The sequence below is a fragment of the Coturnix japonica genome, chromosome 1, assembly GCF_001577835.2.
Source record: "Coturnix japonica isolate 7356 chromosome 1, Coturnix japonica 2.1, whole genome shotgun sequence".
Taxonomy (NCBI): Eukaryota; Metazoa; Chordata; class Aves; order Galliformes; family Phasianidae; genus Coturnix; species Coturnix japonica.
In genome coordinates, this window is record NC_029516.1 from 154083669 (window position 1) to 154102277 (window position 18609).

Below are 18609 nucleotides of genomic sequence, written 5' to 3' on the forward strand. Positions count from 1 at the left end.
CAGTAAAATCAATCAGGGTTATGCATATAAGGCCTAAAAGTGGACCTGAACATGCACAGGTAGGTGTAGTGTTGAATTTAAAGTGCTGCTGGCAATGAAAGTAAGATTTGGTCTATAAATATTTTGTTTCCTTTAATTGTACATACAAATAGAAACATGAGCGAGAGTCTGAACTCCATTTCAGGGCAGAACAGGGTGTAATTTCTGGATATTCAGATTATTGCAGGGGTGCAGCATCAAAATGCCACAAGGGCTGAATGTGGCTCTGGGCAGCCTGGTCTGGTGGCTGGCAACCCTGCACGTAGCAGGGGGGTTGAAACTGGGTGATCATTGTGGACCTTTTCAACCCAGGACATTCTTTGATTCTGTGAAATGTTGCACCATGCTTCAAAAGATTGATACCATTAGGAGAATCATTTAGAATGGGTTAAAGGAGAGGAATCAAGATTCTTATAACAGTTTTTGCATCAGAACTTGCAGGTTCTTAGAAGAATCTACTAAAATTCAGTGGAATATTCAGAATGTGAAATTAATTTGCAGTGCTTTTGAAGGCTAGCCTTTACATTTCTGATGTTGGTATAATGTACTATATTAATTAGAATAATTATATTTTAATTATATTAAAATTATCTGGCTACAGCGAGTGGGGTTGGTCTCTTCTCACAGGTGACAGGATAAGGGGAAATGGCCTCAAGTTGCACCAGTGCTAGTTTAGGTTGGATATTAGGAAACACTTCTTTATAGAAAGGGTAGTTAAGTACAGGAATAGGCTCCCCAGGGAGGTGGTTGAGTCACCATCCCTGGCTGTGTTTAAAAACCACTTGGATGTGGTGCTCAGGGACATGATTTAGCAGAGGGTTGTTAGTTAGGGTAGTATGGTCACGTTGTGGTTGGACTCGATGATCTTTGAGGTCTTTTCCAACCTGAGCAATTCTATGATTCTGTGAGGCTTCCTCACAAACAACAATTGTAAACCAATCCATTTTAAAGGATTATCATTATTTTAATTCTCCAAGGAGTACATCATTATCAGTGTCATTCATACTAGGATGGGGGGAAACTCATCGGTTTGGTTGAGTTACGTAAGTCTCAAACTGCAATGTTGAAATTGCTGGCAATGCACCAGCTTAAAAAGTTATTGGAGTTTTTCCTCCTCCTTAAAGAAATCGCATGGCTAATGTCTTAAGTCATATGTGTAATACATACTTTATTTTCCTACCTCTAGAACAAATGCATAACTTACATTCTATGACGCAGCACCCTTTCACATCAGCAGACACTGGATCAGGTTCCAGTAATGCCATTTGTGCGATTCATGTCAGAGCTACTTTGTTTAGAAAACAGGACTTGAAAAGCAGTACTTGTATTTATCATGAAGTTAAGGCACATGTCACACAGTTCATGCTTACCCTCTTTTGATTACAATTAGGATCTTTTGCATATAGATGGCTTCAGGTGTCCTCTGAAGGCTTTGGGGTGGGGAGCTGGGGTGGAGACATGATAACCTTACAACCATAAACTGTAATCTCTGCTACCTGCTGCATGGGACTTCTGCTGGGTAATGAGCATAATACCATTTCTCCCACACAGCTATTTGGGGAGCATTAGCATCTGTTTGTTTACGTATTTGTACTAAAGTTTGGTAATAAGGAGCAAGCTTTTCATTTTTGCTAGGGGTCTGACCAAGGTCCGTCAAATCAAGATCAGGCATTGTCTGCCCAACAAGCTGCTGTTATTAACCTGACGGGAGTAGGGAATTTCATGCAGCCTCAAGCCACAGGTATGTGCTTGCTGAGCCTCCTTTTGTATCTGTGTACGCTGATAAATTCACACTGAAATGAAGTTTGGTCTTTCTGATTGAAGAAGATCAGAACACCGCACTATGTATTATCAGCATATGAATTGTGCAAGAAATATTTGACTTTCAAAGCATGCACTTCTCTGCTTTGTTTGGCAGTCAAGTGCAGTAAATTTAATATATTGCTGTCACACTTGATCTGAGAACAAGATACAGGAAAATTCCATGCCAGACTTCATTGAGGAATGCTTAACTGTGTACTGAGCATCTAGTATAATAAACCTCTTTGTGTCTCCACAAGCACTTCATAATCTAATTATGTTCTAACTAACCAAGTATGTATATCACGTATATTTTATTATGTACTGTTTCCAGTTTTACTCAGACTAATTCTACTGACTCTCCTTTTCTGTTACGTTCTTCCTGCACCTTCCTTTCCCTTCCCTGATAAACTTGACCCGACCTCTTTGACCTGCCTGCTTTCCCCTTCTCCTTTCTTAGTGTTGTCTCAGCTTGGCTCTGCCATGAACAGACCTGGGCAAAGCCTTCCTCAGCAGAGACTCCAGCTCTCTTCTGCCTTACAACAGCAACAACAAGCCTTGCAGCAGCAGCAGCAACAGATACAAGTAATCCAGCAACTTCACTCTGACTGTTTAAAACAAGAAAACAGTAGCACAGTTCTTAGCTCCAAACTCAACAATCTTCTTTTCTGGTTGTTTTTTAACTGTCATTATGGTCTCACAAAGAAACAAACCTCTGAATTTTGGCAAATGATCCTGATGAGACCTGAAAGCTGTGATTCTCTCAGCTTGGAGCACTGAATTTAGTTTTACTCATTTAAGCCATCCACCTTCCCGATTTGATAACATTCAAGGAGTGCTTGTGGCACATTCCTAAATAAACTGCCAGGTGCCATTAGGATTCCAAAGTAACAAAACCTTAAGCACCTGCAAGTTCAAATGTAGTGCATCTATAAGGCAGCATGCGGAAGCAGCTCTGGCAAAGCATTCCTTCAGTATTATCACTCACAAGGTCTGTGAAAATATTGAAGTACTTCTGCACAGCCTCCTTGTGAGGTACATAGAAAATAATACGTGCATGGAAGATGCATTATGCTAAAAGCGTGTCACCAAGCGTTCGCTGAAGTTGCTGAGTTACTGCAATGGATAGAAAGGGCAAAGAAGCAGCTGTCTGAGAATATGTGTAAAACATGAGACGTGCCCTCAGGCTTCTGTGCCACTGGTGCTGCTTGACTGTACTCATTGCCCCTGTACATGACATGTTTCTTTTGTTATCCTAGCACTTCCTCCATTTCCCCCCATTACCACCTTACCTGTCGTCCTTTCTGACGTGAACCGTAGTTTTGTAGCTAATACTAACAAGCTTTTTCTCCTCCTCCTTTGTGGCAGCAGTTGCGATTCTTGCAGCATCAAATGGCTATGGCAGCAGCAACAGCAGCAGCACAAGCAGCTCATCTGCGACATCAGCAGCATTCAGGCAGCCACTCAAAAAGTAAAAGGAAAAGAGGCACAACTGCCCCTCCAAAATCCTGAGACTTGCTTTTTTTCTTTCTTCTCCTCAATATAAAAATGATTTGAAGGTGATTTTTTTTTGCCCCCTGTTTAAAAAGCTTAAAAACAAATCAGTGTTTTATATAGTACTGTTGGGAAATGGAACTTTTGACGTAACACTGAGAAAAGATGACCTTGTTGGAAGCCAACCCTCCACAGCGCAGTGACTTCATCAATAAAGCAGCTGAGGTCTGGCTTCCTTAAGTCACTTAATTTTTTTAAACAGAATGTTTTATCTTGTATTTTTTACCATTGAGCAGCATTGTACATAGTAAAAGGGTGAAAAGCATTTTAGAAGGAAATGAACTTTGTAAATGTAGTATTAGTATTTGTTTATTGAGTATAAAAAAAAAAAGGTTTGTGAACACCGTAACAAATACAATTTTTATAAATCCACTTTTGAAAAGACCTTTTTGTTCACTTGGGCTTTATGCTTTTTATTACTTTGTCTATCAGCTTCTTTACTTCTCTGTGTCTCGTAATGGCTCTGCTGATGCAGTCCTGAAGCTTGGCTCCTGTCAGAGGGCTTCCACCTAAGAAATGGAGGGGAGAAAAACAAGTGGTTTTCTAGTTGTACTTAAGCTCCATATCCCTAATTGTATTTTCCAAATCAAAGTATTAATACAGTAATTCTCCCAGCCAGCAGCTTTCACCTGGGGTGTACAGTGAGGGTGACAGAGCCTTGGAACAGGCTGCCCAGGGAGGTGGTGGAGTCTCCTTCTCTGGAGATATTTAAGACCCGCCTGGACGCCTTCCTGTGTGACATGGTTTAGGGAACCTGCTTTGGCAGGGGGGTTGGACTCGATGATCTCTAGAGGTCCCTTCCAACCCCTACAATTCTGTGATTCCCCAACTATAACCTCAAGCACAGGAAAGAAACACTAGGGCTAAAATGTAGACATGCTCGAAATCTATCTTTTGCTATGCGTAGGACCAACTATGACTTTTTAACATCAGTCGTGCTGCCTCCTTCAAGACAAATTTTAATAGTAAGTGGTTGAAAGAGTACTTAAGCAATCTGTCACCATAAAGGACCCATATTTTACAAAGAAATGCAGGTACATAATATATAGGTCAAGAAAAGACCATCCTCTTCTTGAGTTCTTGTGTGGTAAGCTTGGAAGTACCTGGTTTGTGGACAGAACAAAGTCTGTCATCTTCATCTGTGACAACAGTGACTGTTCCAGTTGCTAAGTCTTCTTCTTCAGCAGTTGGGTCAACAATGAGTAACGTGCTTTTGAAAGAGAAACATACGCAGGTATTAATGTATGATGTTACTAAAGTTTAGCTGCATCCATAGCACAGAATACTGAAGTGCACGTATCTCAACAAGGAAAACTGTATGTGCAGTTTTCATCAAGTCTCAAACACTGGCACAGCTGCCCAGAAAAGCTGTGGGTGCCCCATCCCTGGAGGTGCTCAAGGCCAGGTTTATGGGGCCCTGGGCAGCTGAGCTGGTGGAGGGCACTGCCCATGGCAGGGGGTTGGGACTGGGTGGGCTTCAAGATCCGTTCCAACCCAAACCATTCTATGACCCCATGAACAGCTGTAGAAAAGTCAGAATTCAGAAACCCACACTTATTTAAGAGAGAAAGTGAGACTTCTTAAACAACCTGATGCTACACTCAATTTTAGCGAAGTAATTGAAGACCAAGTGGAAAACTTTCTTCCAGAGGCAATTTTGGGTGAACTGGGAAATATGTGACTTATGTGCATATAATAATAACACCTGGCAACTGTCTCCCTGTCACTTTATCCCAACTCCCACACTTTCAGTCTACATCAAGCTTCAGGTTCAAGAACCAATATTTAAGCCATTAATAAAAGCATTCTAAGTTATTGAGAGCTTTGTACTTTTAAGTTTGGTAATCACTTGGACGATGTTTCAAGCTTAGCACTCCCCTCGTTCCATCTCATGTACCGTAAAGCCCTGACTTCTCTTAAATACTTCATCAGTTTTGTAGCACAGTAAATAATAATTGTGGTTTCCTACTATGGAGCAAAAGAACACATACTTAACATAACAAAGAGCCAATAAACAATTTCAGGTGAGCAATCAAGTTATCAGATGTGATTATTCTGAACTCTCATGTTCCTTACCTGCAGGAACAAGGAGTGCTGACCATACTTCAAGTTGAGTAAATTATGTTTTCATTATCAAGAGATTTTGTTCTAACTAGACTGGTATTTTTTACTTCCTCTGTTGACAAATACTTGATAGAAGCTGTTCAAAAACTACCATCTTTGATATCAGTTATGTACATACACTTCTAAAAGGTTATCAGTGTTCCTAGCATTCTTCTGTCTCAAAGAAACTGCGTACAATACCTATGACAGGAACTTCAATCCTAGAGTACTTTCAAGCCTGTCTTAGGGTGGGAAACCATTCTGCTTTAAGTCACAGGAAGAAGTTGGACAGACTTGGTTTCATTCTGCTTAGCGCTCATTCATAACAGAGCTACAGATCAGGACAGGCCTTGGAAGCAAAAGCAAGAGGAACAGGCCTGCCTGAATGTGCCTCACTAGCAGAAGTGGATGAGACATGCAGAAATGTCATCCTAATCACCTTCTGGTTTTTGCTACTTCTTTTAAACACTCGGCAATTTAAGTACAAAACAGTTACAGACTTACTCATCAAATATAGCAAACGATGTGGCAACTGGATGCTTTCTGATAACCAAGGGATTCTTCTGCTTTAAATTAACTTCGGACAAACCGGTTTCTTCATTTACAGTAACAGATGGCAGTTGTACTGTAGAAATGAAAGCACTGCATTAGTATGATATTAAGCATTGCTGTCTTCAGTAGGCCCAGAGATATCCAAGGCTACTGAAACATTTCAGCTGTTGTTTTACCATATTGGTAAGCCACTGAAAACAGATGAGAATAGAGTTGTGGCTACATTATTGATGCTCCTGTATAAAGCATTTCTTAAATTCAAAGAAAGTGTTTAACCTGAAACTACCTGTTCAAGTAAATATCTAACATTCTTCCTTACAAAGAAGCATTTTCTGCTTCCAAAATACCATACGCTTTCAATATCTTTAACAAAAAGCATTATTCCCACCCAATGCAGGTCACACTAAGAAAGCAGGCCTTATTGTAAGCTTCTCTTTACATTGTTTTCTACACATGTTTAACCCACACCTTGTGAAGAATCAATCCATATACTGCGTGCATGAAAACATCTATTCTGTAGGCATGGTAAAGGGAGGACAGTTGGACTAGATGATCTTATAGGTCCTTTCCAACCTTGTGATTCTATGATCTATTTCAAGCTCTAATGCATTAAGCTTGGAATATTCTGTTCTGCCAAATAAGAAAGCCCCGAACTTATTGTACCTACACCAAATCGATGAACAAGAGAAGACAAACAAGGTAAGACATTTAAGTTAGTGGCCATTTCTGCCAGCAGCAGTAGTCAGAGTGTGCTTTACTCCAACAGAAGACTTACCGTTTTTCAGTGCTGCTAACAAAGCAAAGGTACTGGCATCCAAGATGTTCCCATCATAGTCCAGACAGATGATATCACAGTATAACACCCAAGCAAGCTACCAAAAAAGTTTTGCGTATGTGAGGTATCACAGCAGTTAAGTGATGCAATATCTAAGAAAACACTGTCCACTTGAACAAATAGACTTATTGCTTACATGAGAAGGAAATTTTTACACTTTAAACATAAATCAAGCCATATAGACTAAAAAAAACAATTCTACAAGCCCCATATTTTCTTTAAAGTTGTAACACTGATCTTGCTACTACAACCCTCTTCATTTGGAGACAGAACTTACCTTGCCACCTGCAATACACAGATCTTCTTTTGCTATCATCTGTGAACTAAAATAAAATGAGTGTAAACCAGGGAACAGGAACTCATTTGTAGTGTTTTATATTTTGAATGCAGCACAGTGGCTCTTACTTTTCAATCACATCGGCAATGAATTGACTCGCTGCTTGAGCCTCTTCACCAGGAGGTCCGGAGCGAAACCTCGTTGAGCAGAGAGATGGCAATTCTACATTTGGAACTGGAGAGCAAAGGTCTTTAGTTATAAACTACAGGGAAATCGCAAATAGAAATAAAACAATATGCACCTCAATACCATTTTATACACTTCAAATGAAAGGTAAGACTAAGACCTTGTCAGTCAAGCCTTCCTACCTCTTATTTTCAACCTGGGCTGGAATCAGGAATGAAAAGAGAGCTTTGCATAGAAAACTCACAAACAAAACAGGGGAGTTCTGGAATTTCTGACACACCACTCCCTGAATGGCAATTTGGAAACTCATTTCAGGGATGGTAATACAGTTCTAGCCATTTTCTTTCTTTTAGAGACCTTCACAGCACACTCCATCTATCCCATGATTACAGCCCTTTAGCCGAAGGAAAAAGAACTGAATGATACCAAAAATCTTACCGATATATCCCTTATTAGCAGAATCTACTGCAGGTGCAGCAAGTTCCTGGAATAAAAAAGGTAAAAGTAAAGAGCTCAGTTCCGTTCAAAAAGATTTTCCTGCTATTTTGTTTATGAACTATCATTTTCTTGCCAGTTACTACTACAATTAGATTTACAAGAGCTATTTTTAACGAGTTCATTGCAAGTTATTAGGTAGCAAACTATCTGATTTATCTATGGGAAAACTTACTGCAGGGGTGTAAAGTGATTTGTCTCAAGGATCATGGCAGGCCACCAGCAGAGCTGAGCTGAAGGGGCACTCAACAGCTGGCCAGCTCATCACCAACCCACTTACTGATCAATCTTAAGGAACACATCAATTATTCTGCTTGTTATTTCTGGAGAAAAGCTATTATATCCTTGTGTATATCCTCCCCTATGCACAACATACATCACAAAAACACATGTTCTCTGAACGTAAAAGTCACACTGGACAACTAAATAATAATTATCTTTGAGGTTTGAAATAACTCAAAGAAAGAAACTCAAGAAACTCGAGTAACTTCAAGTAATTCTGTCTGTGACATGTTATTGTAAATCTGTGGGAGAGGCATTCTACAAATGAATGTACAAAGTCAGCTAACAGACAAGTTAAAATAAAACCAACCATACCGCTTTCACCCCACAAATGACTGTAGTATTTCCCAACTTCACCAAGGCAGAACCATCTGCAGTTGTAATTGAACCTGAAGAGAGAAAGTGCTGTTCAGTAAAATCTGTTCTTTTCCATCCAAAGGGCCTTAACGTCCCCCTTTACAGTGTTTATTCTCCATCATTCTAAGCCAAACAGTCCAGTTGCCCCAGTCCAACTAGTGGAAAACTAATCAGTGCTGACACAGACGCTGCTTTCAGCATCTACAGTGTAAGCTGCTCCTCTTTGAAACAGACAAGCTTCCAAGACCCCCTAAATAATGCTTTACACACCAGCCCATGAGCAGCACTAAATAGATCCAAGCATGCTGTTATCTTTAATGCTTGTTGGAACTACAAATAAAAATGCCGTCTCTTGTTTCAAAATGTGAGCATCACGAAGAGTGATCAGCAAGTCATTAAGTGTACTACCTATTATGCGATTAATTCTCACAGAATCATGGAATGACAAGGGTTGGAAGGGGCCTCAAGGATCATGAAGTTCCAACCCCCCTGCCTGGCAGGGCCACCAAACTTCCATGTTTACTAGATCAGGTTGCCCAGGGCCCCATCCAACCTGGCCTTGAACACCTCCAATTCTACTCCAATTATTATTACAATTATTCATAGAATCATTATAAGTTGGAGATGACAACTAAGCTCAGCTAGACCAACTCTCAACCCATCACCACTAAACCATGTCCCTAAATAGAACTGTAGAATCATTACAGACACTCCAAAAAGTACTTACCTATGTTGACAGTGGTTGCTCGGAATTCACCTAACTCCCTCCCATCAGGTCGACAGTTCTCTTTCTAAACAAAATTCACAGAGATCATATTAGAAAACTTATTATGTCAAATAACACACCAAACATAGTATATTATATCAAACAACAGAATGACATGTTTATCAAAGTTAAAAATAAAGCATTCTCTTTCTGTTAGTAAAGGCCAGAAAAGAGCAACAGAGCTACAAAGGGTCTGAAGCACAAGTCTGATGGGGAGAGGCTGAGTGAGCTGGGATCGTTTAGTTGCTCTCTACTAAACGATCAGCCTCTTCTTACAGATAGCAGATCAGATCAGTAGAGGGGTGGTCAGCAGGGATAGGGAGGTGATTGTCCCCCTCTCTACTCTGCTCTTGTGAGGCCCCATCTGGAGTACTGTGTCCAGGTGTGGAGCCCTCAGTACAAAAAAGACATGGAGATTTTGGAAAGGGTCCAGAGGAGGGCCACGAAGATGATCAGGGTGCTGGAGCACCTCCCCTATGAGGACAGGCTGAGGGAGTTGGGTTTGTTCAGCCTGGAGAAGAGAAGGTTGCGGGGTGACCTCATTGCAGCCTTTCAATACCTGAGGGGAACTTACTCCCAGGAGGGGAGTAAACTCTTCAAAAGGGCTGACAATAGCAGGACACGGGGAAATGGTTTTAAGTTAAAAGAGGGAAGATTTAGGTTGGATGTTAGGGGGAAGTTCTTCACTAGGAGAGTGGTTAGGCCATGGAACAGGCTGCCCAGGGAGGTTGTGGATGCCCCGTCCTTGGAGGTGTTCAAGACCAGGTTGGATGGGGCCCTGGGCAACCTGATCTAGTAAATGTGTATGTTTGGTGGCCCTGCCAGGCAGGGGGGTTGGAACTACATGATCCTTGAGGTCCCTTCCAACCCGGGTCATTCTGTGATTCTGTGATAGCAGTGATAGGATGACAGGGGACGGCCTTAAACTGCTCCAGGAGAGGTTCAGGTTGGGTAGCAGAATATTTCTTCTCAGAAAGAGTGCTGAGGTGCCAGAACGGGGCTGCCCAGGACGTGGTGCAGTCACAGAATGACCCCAAAGGCATTCAAGAAACGTGTGGACACATTCAGGGCACCGAGGGACGTGGATGTTTATGATTCTAAGTTTAAAAACCAGAGGCATGCAAAAGAAAACTGCAAGCATCGACGTATACATGATCATTTTTTACTCACCAAAAATCTTCTGTAATATTCCAGCGGTTCCACTGTTCTAAAACAGACAGAAAAGGGGGTTCACGTGCAAGCTCCCAAGGAGAGAGCAGGAGGGAACAGCAAGCTGGAAGCCTACAGCAATACATCACTTGAGGAGGAAGGCGGGCAGCAAAGAGCCGGGAACTCCTGGTCCCACAGAGCTCTACTGCTTTTAACACAGCCACCCACGGGCCCTCACGAAGCCCGGTAACCGATTAACCCCGCACCCGCGGCCTCCAGAAGAAGAGCCCCGCCTTATCCAAAGCGCTGCGGCCCCACAGTACGACTATACCCGGGCCTTCACGGTACAGGAACCTCAAGGGCCGCGACGCCCCGACTCACTTGAAAGCCGTCGCCATGGCGCTGCCGCTGTTCTCTATGGCCGTAGTTCCGGCCCTGCGCACAGACCCGGCCCGGAAGCCTGAGCTGGCGGCCCGGTACGGCGGGGCGGAGAAACGGCGGCTTCCGCATCGCTGGAGCTGCGGCTCCTCGCCGCCCCTGGGCTATGGCGATACCGCTGCCCTTGTCCCTGCCAGAGCTCGGCGCGGTGCTGGCGGCCCTGGCCGCCCTTCTCCTGCTCATGGTGAGAGCTGCGGGCATCCCGCGAGGGTCCAGCCCGGTGGGGCCCTGTGTGGGGCTGGGGGTCCCGTTGGCAGCGGCTGGAGGACGGGCCGTGCTCGTCCGAGATGCTGTGGGGGGAAGGGGTTCTCACCGCGCCTGACAGTGGGTTCTCACCCAGTTCTGTGGCCAGGGCTGGTGAACCCTGTCGTGCAGTGGCAGCGACTACGTGGGAGGGTTCTGGCCCTCTGTGGTGCAGTGTGTGCGCTGGAACAGGTTGCACAGAGAGGTGGTGGATTCCCCGTTCTTGGCAGCGTTTGTGTTCGGGTTGGACCAGGCTCTGAGCACCTTCACTTGGCTGGTCAATGCAGGGAAGTTGGACTAGATGTCCCTTTCAACTCAAGCGCTCTATAATTCAATGAAAAAATCCTGTACTGATGATGTGTCTTATTACCATAGTATCTTTGGTTGCCCCTTGTGCATTCAGCAGCTAGATAAACCTTTAACAGAATGCCGGTAAGTAAACTTAGGAGGGAGTTTTTTGCTTACATGGCGACACACTGGAACAGGTTGCCCAAGGAGGCTGTGGATGCCCCATCCCTGCAGGCATTCAAGGCCAGGCTGGATGTGACTCTGGGCAGCCTGGTCTGGTTGTTGCCAACCCTGCAGGTGGTTGAAACTGGATGATCATTGTGGTCCTTTTCAACCCAGGTTATTCTATGACTGTATTTGGTGATTCTATAAACAGAGTTCGAAGGTATTCTCTTCTTTTTCATCACAGGTTTGTGTGATTGCTCACATAACTGCAGTAAAAATGCCAACCCTCCAACGACACGCGGAAGAAAAATTCTTTGTCAGTGCTGAAGGCAGGAAAGAACCTGTACCGAGTATCCACGACTCCCCTACAAAGGAACTCTCTGTTGTTGTGCCTTCATACAATGAGGAAGACCGGTGTAAGATTTGTCTTGTTTTGAGTAAAAAGAACTAAAGTCTGTTGTTACTGTGATAACGCAGGAGTCGTTTTCTGTTGCTGGTTGTCTTTAACAGGCCAGATTATAATCCTCTACATAGTTTCCAGAAAACTGACCAACTACATTGGATTTCAAAATTAAGATATGGCGTAATTTGATTTCTTATGCTAAAAATAGCATGGAGCTCTTGTAGCAATCCGCTTTATTTTAATAAATTGAAGCAGAAAGCTGCTTACTGCCCCAGTAGTTACTGTAAGGCAAGACGTAGATACAGACTTCTGAAATTCATTTGAGAGCTTCCCACTCTGTAAGCAACAGGTGCAGTCTTAGACAAACAAGGAAAAGGGTGATCTCTTGGCTCTGATTCTGCTGTTTGGTGTGACTGTAATTATGAGGACAAAATACTAAAGAGTGAGTGCTTTCCTATCTGATAGAAATCATTAGGGCAGCCTAGAACAGGGAGGTTATGGAGTCTCCTTCTCTGGAGATGTTCAAGACCCGCCTGGACGCCTACCTGTGCAACGTGGTGTAGGGAAGCTGCTTTGGCAGTGGGGTTGGACTCAATGATCTCTAGCGTTCCCTTCCAACCCCTACAATTCTGTGATTAAGCTCTAGAGCTGTACTTGTTGTTGATGTGTGGTAGCTGACTTTATTCCTGTTCTTGGTGAGTGAAAGTACTGAGTTGTTCAGGATTCCATTGAGAAAGACGTGGACAGGAGGCACACCTGACCCTTTCTAGAGAAGAGTGCATTCCTCAGTCCTGGTTCTCCATATATGCTGGAGTGGATAATGGTACTAATGAACCCATGGTTCACTGGGAAAATCTCTTGCTGTCTTTGCTTGAACAGGCGAAATCAGCTAGTGTTGTATGAATGAGGCAGTTCGCTCATCTTACATTTCTGGTTATCATAAGCTTGCTCGTGCAGATGCTTTTTGGTGCCTTTGGTGTTTAGCCGGTTACAACTACTAACTTTATCTTTTTTTTTTCCCCTCTAGTGCCTCTTATGATGGATGAAGCTTTGGATTATCTAGAAAAAAGACAGGTATTTGAATTTTGCATTCAAAAAATGTTATCTTTCTATGTGTTGTGTGTAAGAAGCATGTGATCTATTAACTGTGTGATTTTGGTGTATGTTAAAGCGGCGTAACAGCCTCTTGGAAGTAAAACGTGTCTTATCAGTTCAGTTACCTTTGGATAGAATGCTGTAAGGTTGGATGTTAGGGGGAAGTTCTTTACTAGGAGAGTGGTGAGGTCCTGGAACAGGCTGCTCAGGGATGTTGTGGGTGCCCCATCCTGGAGGTGTTTAAGGCCAGGTTGGATGGGGCCCTGGGCAACCTGATCTAGTAATTGTGGAAGTTTGGTGGCCTTGCCAGGCAGGGGGGTTGGAGCTTCATGATCCTTGAGGTCCCTTCCAACCCGGGTCATTCTGTGACTCTGTGATTCTATTAATTAAACTGAACGTGCTACTGTATGACACATGATATTTCTCCAAGACATAAATGAGGATACACTTAACATTCTAAACTACACATTGGTTGGTCCCAACCAGTTTTTAAACATTGGTTCATCCTTAGGGTTGGTTATTTGGGTTGAGAAGCCAATTTGGTGTTTTGTTTATCTGTTCTGGCAGTAATGTTGCTTTGAGCTTTCATGTTTTTATAAATTAAATTGATTTTTCAATTCTGAATAGTACTTGAGGAAAAATGTGACAACCAATGAAGAGGCATCAAATATGGTGAAATAATTTCAATGAAGTAACTACGTTAGCAAATTTACCTCATCGTATTGAAGCTTGTCTGCACACGTGAATGAGTTTAAATCTGCCACAGAGAAAGAATGCTGATGCTTGGACAACCTAATGAAAGCTTCAGAAATCATAGAATCATAGAATTAGCCAGGTTGGAAAAGACCTTGAAGATCATCAGGTCCAACCGCAGCCTAACCAGTACCCTAACTCTAAAAACTCTACACTAAGTTTCTGTTCTTATTTTTAAGAAACGAGACCCTTCCTTCACTTATGAAGTAATAGTGGTCGATGATGGAAGTAAAGATAGGACCACAGAGGTAAGGAAGTAATCAAAGGTATGGGTTTTTACTCTTCAGTTGTGAAATATAATAAAGATGTATTTTGGCACTTGAAATACTTGGTTCAAATTCATATTTCTGAACGTTTTCTGTTATTGTCATACATGCAGTATGAATATCACACATACATAAGCATACACATAGAATTATTTTTCAGATGCTCATGTACTTAATTGGCTGATGTGACACTTTCCTGCAGCTGAAATTCTAAATATTCTAACCCTGGCTTCAATAAATGACTTCTGAACTATTCTTCACATGCCAAATGATGTGAATGTGATCCTGAGAAAGCATAACGTGCCCTTTAAAGTAACTGGTTCATATTGTCATTGACAGGAGAGCTGACATTTTGTCTCTCTCTTTGCCATAACTCTCATGACACTGTGCACTTAAAAATCCCAATGCCAGTAGCAGAGTTTCCCAAATCTGTCTTCTTCGATGAACATCGACTCACAACAACTGTGAGAGAAGATGAGAGGAAAAAGCTCATGCTTTCTTTCCCCCGTAGCATGGAACAAAACAAAACCTGCACATCGCTGCAGTGTGAATGGGATTTTAGGTCACTGAGTTTTTGTTTAAGACCACAGAAAGCTGCAAGACTGGAACAGGCTGCCCAGGGGGGTGGTGGAGTCTCCTTCTCTGGAGATATTCAAGACCCGCCTGGACACCTACCTGTGTGACGTGGTGTAGGGAACCTGCTTTGGCAGGGGGGTTGGACTCAATGATCTCTAGAGGTCCCTTCCAACCCCTACAATTCTGTGATTCTGTGAAGACAAGTGAGAAAATAGGTAAAGACAAGTGAGAAATAAGTAGCAGTAGTAGAAAACTATTTCTCTTCAATTAAAAGTTTGCGTTAGTATAAAAGATCTGAAACAGCGCTGTATAAATTATGTTAGGACTGTGAGTCTTCTGGTCTTTAGAACTGCTTGGAGGAATACCCTGTGCTTCCTGAATATGAACACCTCCTTCAGACTTCTTGTGTTGACTGTGAACTACTTCTTATTTTTCCAAACAGACTCCAGCAAACACTGGCAGTGTATTTGTTGAGACTGAAGTGGTTATAGCTCTGTGCTATTAAATGAAAAAAAAAGGAAAGGGTGAGCAATTGTAAACTTCTACCTTGTGTCTTTTTTTCTGTTTTACGCTGTTTTTTTCTTTGTATGTCTATCAGGTTGCAATGAAGTACTGCGAGAAATATGGAAGCGACAAAGTGCGAGTGCTTTCTTTGGTAAAAAATCGAGGGAAAGGAGGAGCAGTCAGGATGGTAATGGATACTTTCATCTCCTTATCTCTCTGAACTACCTGTGCCCAGATACGCAAAGAACAGAGCCGTGCCGATGCACGTTTTGAATTCAGTATAGTAACAAAGGGGCTCCTAGAAAGCTGAATACAAATTCTGTGATCCTTTTCAACCCAGGCCATTCTGTGAATTTATGATCATTATTTTTGATTAAAAAAAAGAGAAAAGTACAACAAAGTTTGTACTTTAGTCCCACTGCTTATCACCTCTGTTTCGTAGAATCATAGAATTACCCAGGTTGGAAAAGACCTTGAAGATCATCAAGTCCAACAGCAGCCTAACAGTACCCTAACTCTAAAAACCCTCCACTAAATCATATCCCTGAGCACCACATCCAAACGGCTCTTAAACACATCCAGGGATGGCAATTCAACCACCTCCCTGGGGAGCCTATTCCAGTGTTTAACTACCCTTTCTGTAAAGAAGTGCTTCCTAATATCCAACCTAAATTTACCCTGGCACAACTTGAGGCCATTTCCCCTCGTCCTGTCACCTGTCACCAGTGAGAAGAGACTTGCCCCGCTCTCACTGTAAGCACCCTTCAGAAACTGGAAAAGAGCAACAAGGTCTCCCCTCAGCTTCCTTTCCCCCAGACTAAACATCCCCAGCTCCCTCAGCCTCTCCTCATAAGGTTGATTTTCCAAGCCCTTCCCAAGCTTCCTTGCCCTTCTCTGGACCTGCTCCAATACCTCCACATTCCAGTACTTAACTACCCTTTCTGTAAAGAAGTTCTTCCTAATATCCAACCTAAACTTGCCCTGGTGCAACTTGAGGCCATTTCATCATAGAACGGGCAGAATTTATGCTTTCACATATTAACATTTGCACTTAGATGTTGTCATACAATCACCATATCCTTAAACATAAAATAATTGTTACACGCTAGGAGGGGCATTTTTTTTCCTAGTATAATTGACACTGTACTCTTATGGAAAAGGATGTTATCATTTGTGAGCTATCAGAGCTTTTATGAGCCTTTATGGCCTCAAGTTGTATCAGAAGAGGTTTAGGCTGGACATACGAAGGAACTTTTTCTCTCAGAGAATGTTCAGGCACTGGAATGGCTGCCCAGGGAGGTGGTAGAATTGCTATCCCTGGCAGTGTTCAAGAAGCGCCTGGATAGGGAGCTAGGAGATATGGTTTAGGGGGATCCTGTAGGTATGGTAAAGGGAGGACGGTTGGACTAGGTGATCTTATAGGTCCTTTCCAACCTTGTGGTTCTATAATTCTAATGAGAAACTGTAAAATGTAAAGTTAGTTATGATTCCACATATATTTTTACTCGTGCATACTATGTGTGCTTGTTTTAAGCCAAATCTTTAGCATGTCCAGTTTTTAGGGTTTTTTTTTAGGGAACATTAGTATTTTATATATAGCATATGGAGAAAGCACGATGTCAAGTCATTGAATTCTTGGAAAGGATGCTATTAGTTACTCCAGAAGGGTGCTGACTGTGTATGTGACACGGTTTTGTAGCTCAAAGTGTGGAGTGGGGTCCCTTAATTTCAGTCCCACGTGCTCAGTTATGACCATATATTTGGAAAACCCTCTGCTATATGACAGGCTGAGGGAGCTGGGCTTGTTCAGCCTGGAGAAAAGAAGGCTGTGGGGTGACCTCATTTGCAGCCTTTCAGTACCTGAAGGGAACCTATATCCAGGAGGGGAGTAAACTCTTTGAAAGGGCTGATAATACCAGGACAAGGGGAAATGGATTTAAGTTAAAAGAGCGAAGATTTAGGTTGGATGTTAAGGGGAAGTTCTTTACTAGGAAAGTAGTGAGGTCCTGGAACAGGCTGCCCAGGGAGGTTGTGGATGCCCCGTCCTTGGAGGTGTTCAAGACAAGGTTGGACGGGGCCCTGGGCAACCTGATCTAATAAATGTGTATGTTTGGTGGCCCTGCCAGGCAGGGGGGTTGGAACTTCATGATCCTTGAGGTCCCTTCCAACCCAGGTCATTCTATGATTCTATGATTCTATATTTCATGCCCTTCAATAAGCATCAAAGATCTCACTGTCAAGAATGTGGCAAAACAAGCTACAAAACCTGCTGCATCACGGATGTTTTGCGGTGCCACTGGGACTTAAGATTTATTACTTCTCAGAACTAATTTGAGATAATCGCTTGAATTTCTTTGAAAATATGTTAGAAGAACATTGCACTGCATCCTCCTTTCCATAGCTCAAATGACAAAGGAAAGCTGTCCAGTGCAGTGGTAACCACTTATTAGTGCTTCGTGTTCTCCTGTGTAGCTGACTGTAGCAACTTGTCTCACCATTTTAGTTGTGAAGCTTTTAGCTTGTAACCTTGTGGAGATGGGAGGGTTCCTTAAGGTCCCATTTTCATGCATTGTCTGTTGTCATGGGATGGTGTGCGGTGTGTGAAGTTTCCAGATGTTATTGCAATATAAATACAAACACTGAATTGGAAGGTACAGACTTTTATTGGCTGTTGCGATTGCAGGGTGTTCTTAGTTCTCGGGGGAAAAAAATTCTGATGGCTGATGCAGACGGTGCTACAAAATTTGCAGACATTGAAAAAGTGGAAGAAGGTCTAAAAAATCTCCAACCGTGGCCTGTGAGTATAAATTCTGTTTTTAAGTTTAATACATATGGACTGATTTTTATAATTCACTTTGAGTTGTTTGGAGTCCAGCTGAAGTTGTAGGTGTAAGTCTGAAAACATGCTTTGAAGTTGTTATAATGGGCTGTCAGGAGGTAGCTTGCGTGGAGTTCTTACCTCCTTTGCATTCATTGTGCCTATGAAATGTGCAGCACGTTATGTTCTACTCATCATTCTTCCTATGAAGTTGTTACAGTCACTATAAATAGCACGTGTTCCTACTCACTTAAAAAGTGACCTTTATTTTGCTTAGTAAGGGCAGTATTTTATTCTTATCTGATGTCATCTTGTATAGCTAAGGACGCATCATAATTTCACCCTGCTTTTTAACTCTCTTTCAGAGTTGTTAGTGTAATGACAATATTTGGAATACCTTTTGTTGTAAATATAAATTCAAAAACTGTGAAACAAGAACTCTTCCCTGGATAGCCCTTGTCTTGTCATGACCTGAAAGAACTGAGGTTTTGTTTCATTAGCCCAGTGCTTAACCCAGAACAGAGGCTCAAAGAATCATAGAATTACCCAGGTTGGAAAAGACCTTGAAGATCATCAAGTCCAACTGCAGCCTAACCATAGTACCCTAACTCTAATAACCCTCTGCTAAATCATATCCCTGAGCACAACATCCAAATGGCTCTTAA

General features: G+C 42.4%; 2 protein-coding genes across 19 annotated transcripts in view; one reads left to right on the top strand and one right to left on the bottom strand.

The window, feature by feature from the left end:
- Positions 1-3765, top strand: part of SUPT20H (SPT20 homolog, SAGA complex component) — a 37132-nt gene extending 33367 nt beyond the window's left edge. For 11 of the 18 annotated variants that reach the window (XM_032442121.1, XM_032442120.1, XM_032442128.1 and 8 more), the window contains exons 22-24: positions 1675-1780; positions 2300-2424; positions 3208-3765. In XM_032442121.1, coding sequence (XP_032298012.1) covers positions 1675-1780; positions 2300-2424; positions 3208-3351 — 375 coding nt within the window. In that variant the 3' untranslated portion in view covers positions 3352-3765. The remainder of the gene's footprint in view (positions 1-1674; positions 1781-2299; positions 2425-3207) is intronic. The other 7 variants (XM_015851932.1, XM_015851941.2, XM_015851935.2 and 4 more) reach the window with 2 other exon arrangements.
- Positions 3685-11049, bottom strand: EXOSC8 (exosome component 8). The gene is given in 12 exon segments (XM_015851950.2): positions 3685-3902; positions 4497-4603; positions 6001-6121; positions 6824-6920; positions 7161-7206; positions 7289-7394; positions 7785-7830; positions 8439-8512; positions 9208-9271; positions 10417-10453; positions 10777-10841; positions 10843-11049. Coding segments are annotated over 12 exon segments (1071 nt in total). The 5' UTR covers positions 11035-11049; the 3' UTR covers positions 3685-3786.
- Positions 11050-18609: the final 7560 nt, after the last annotated feature.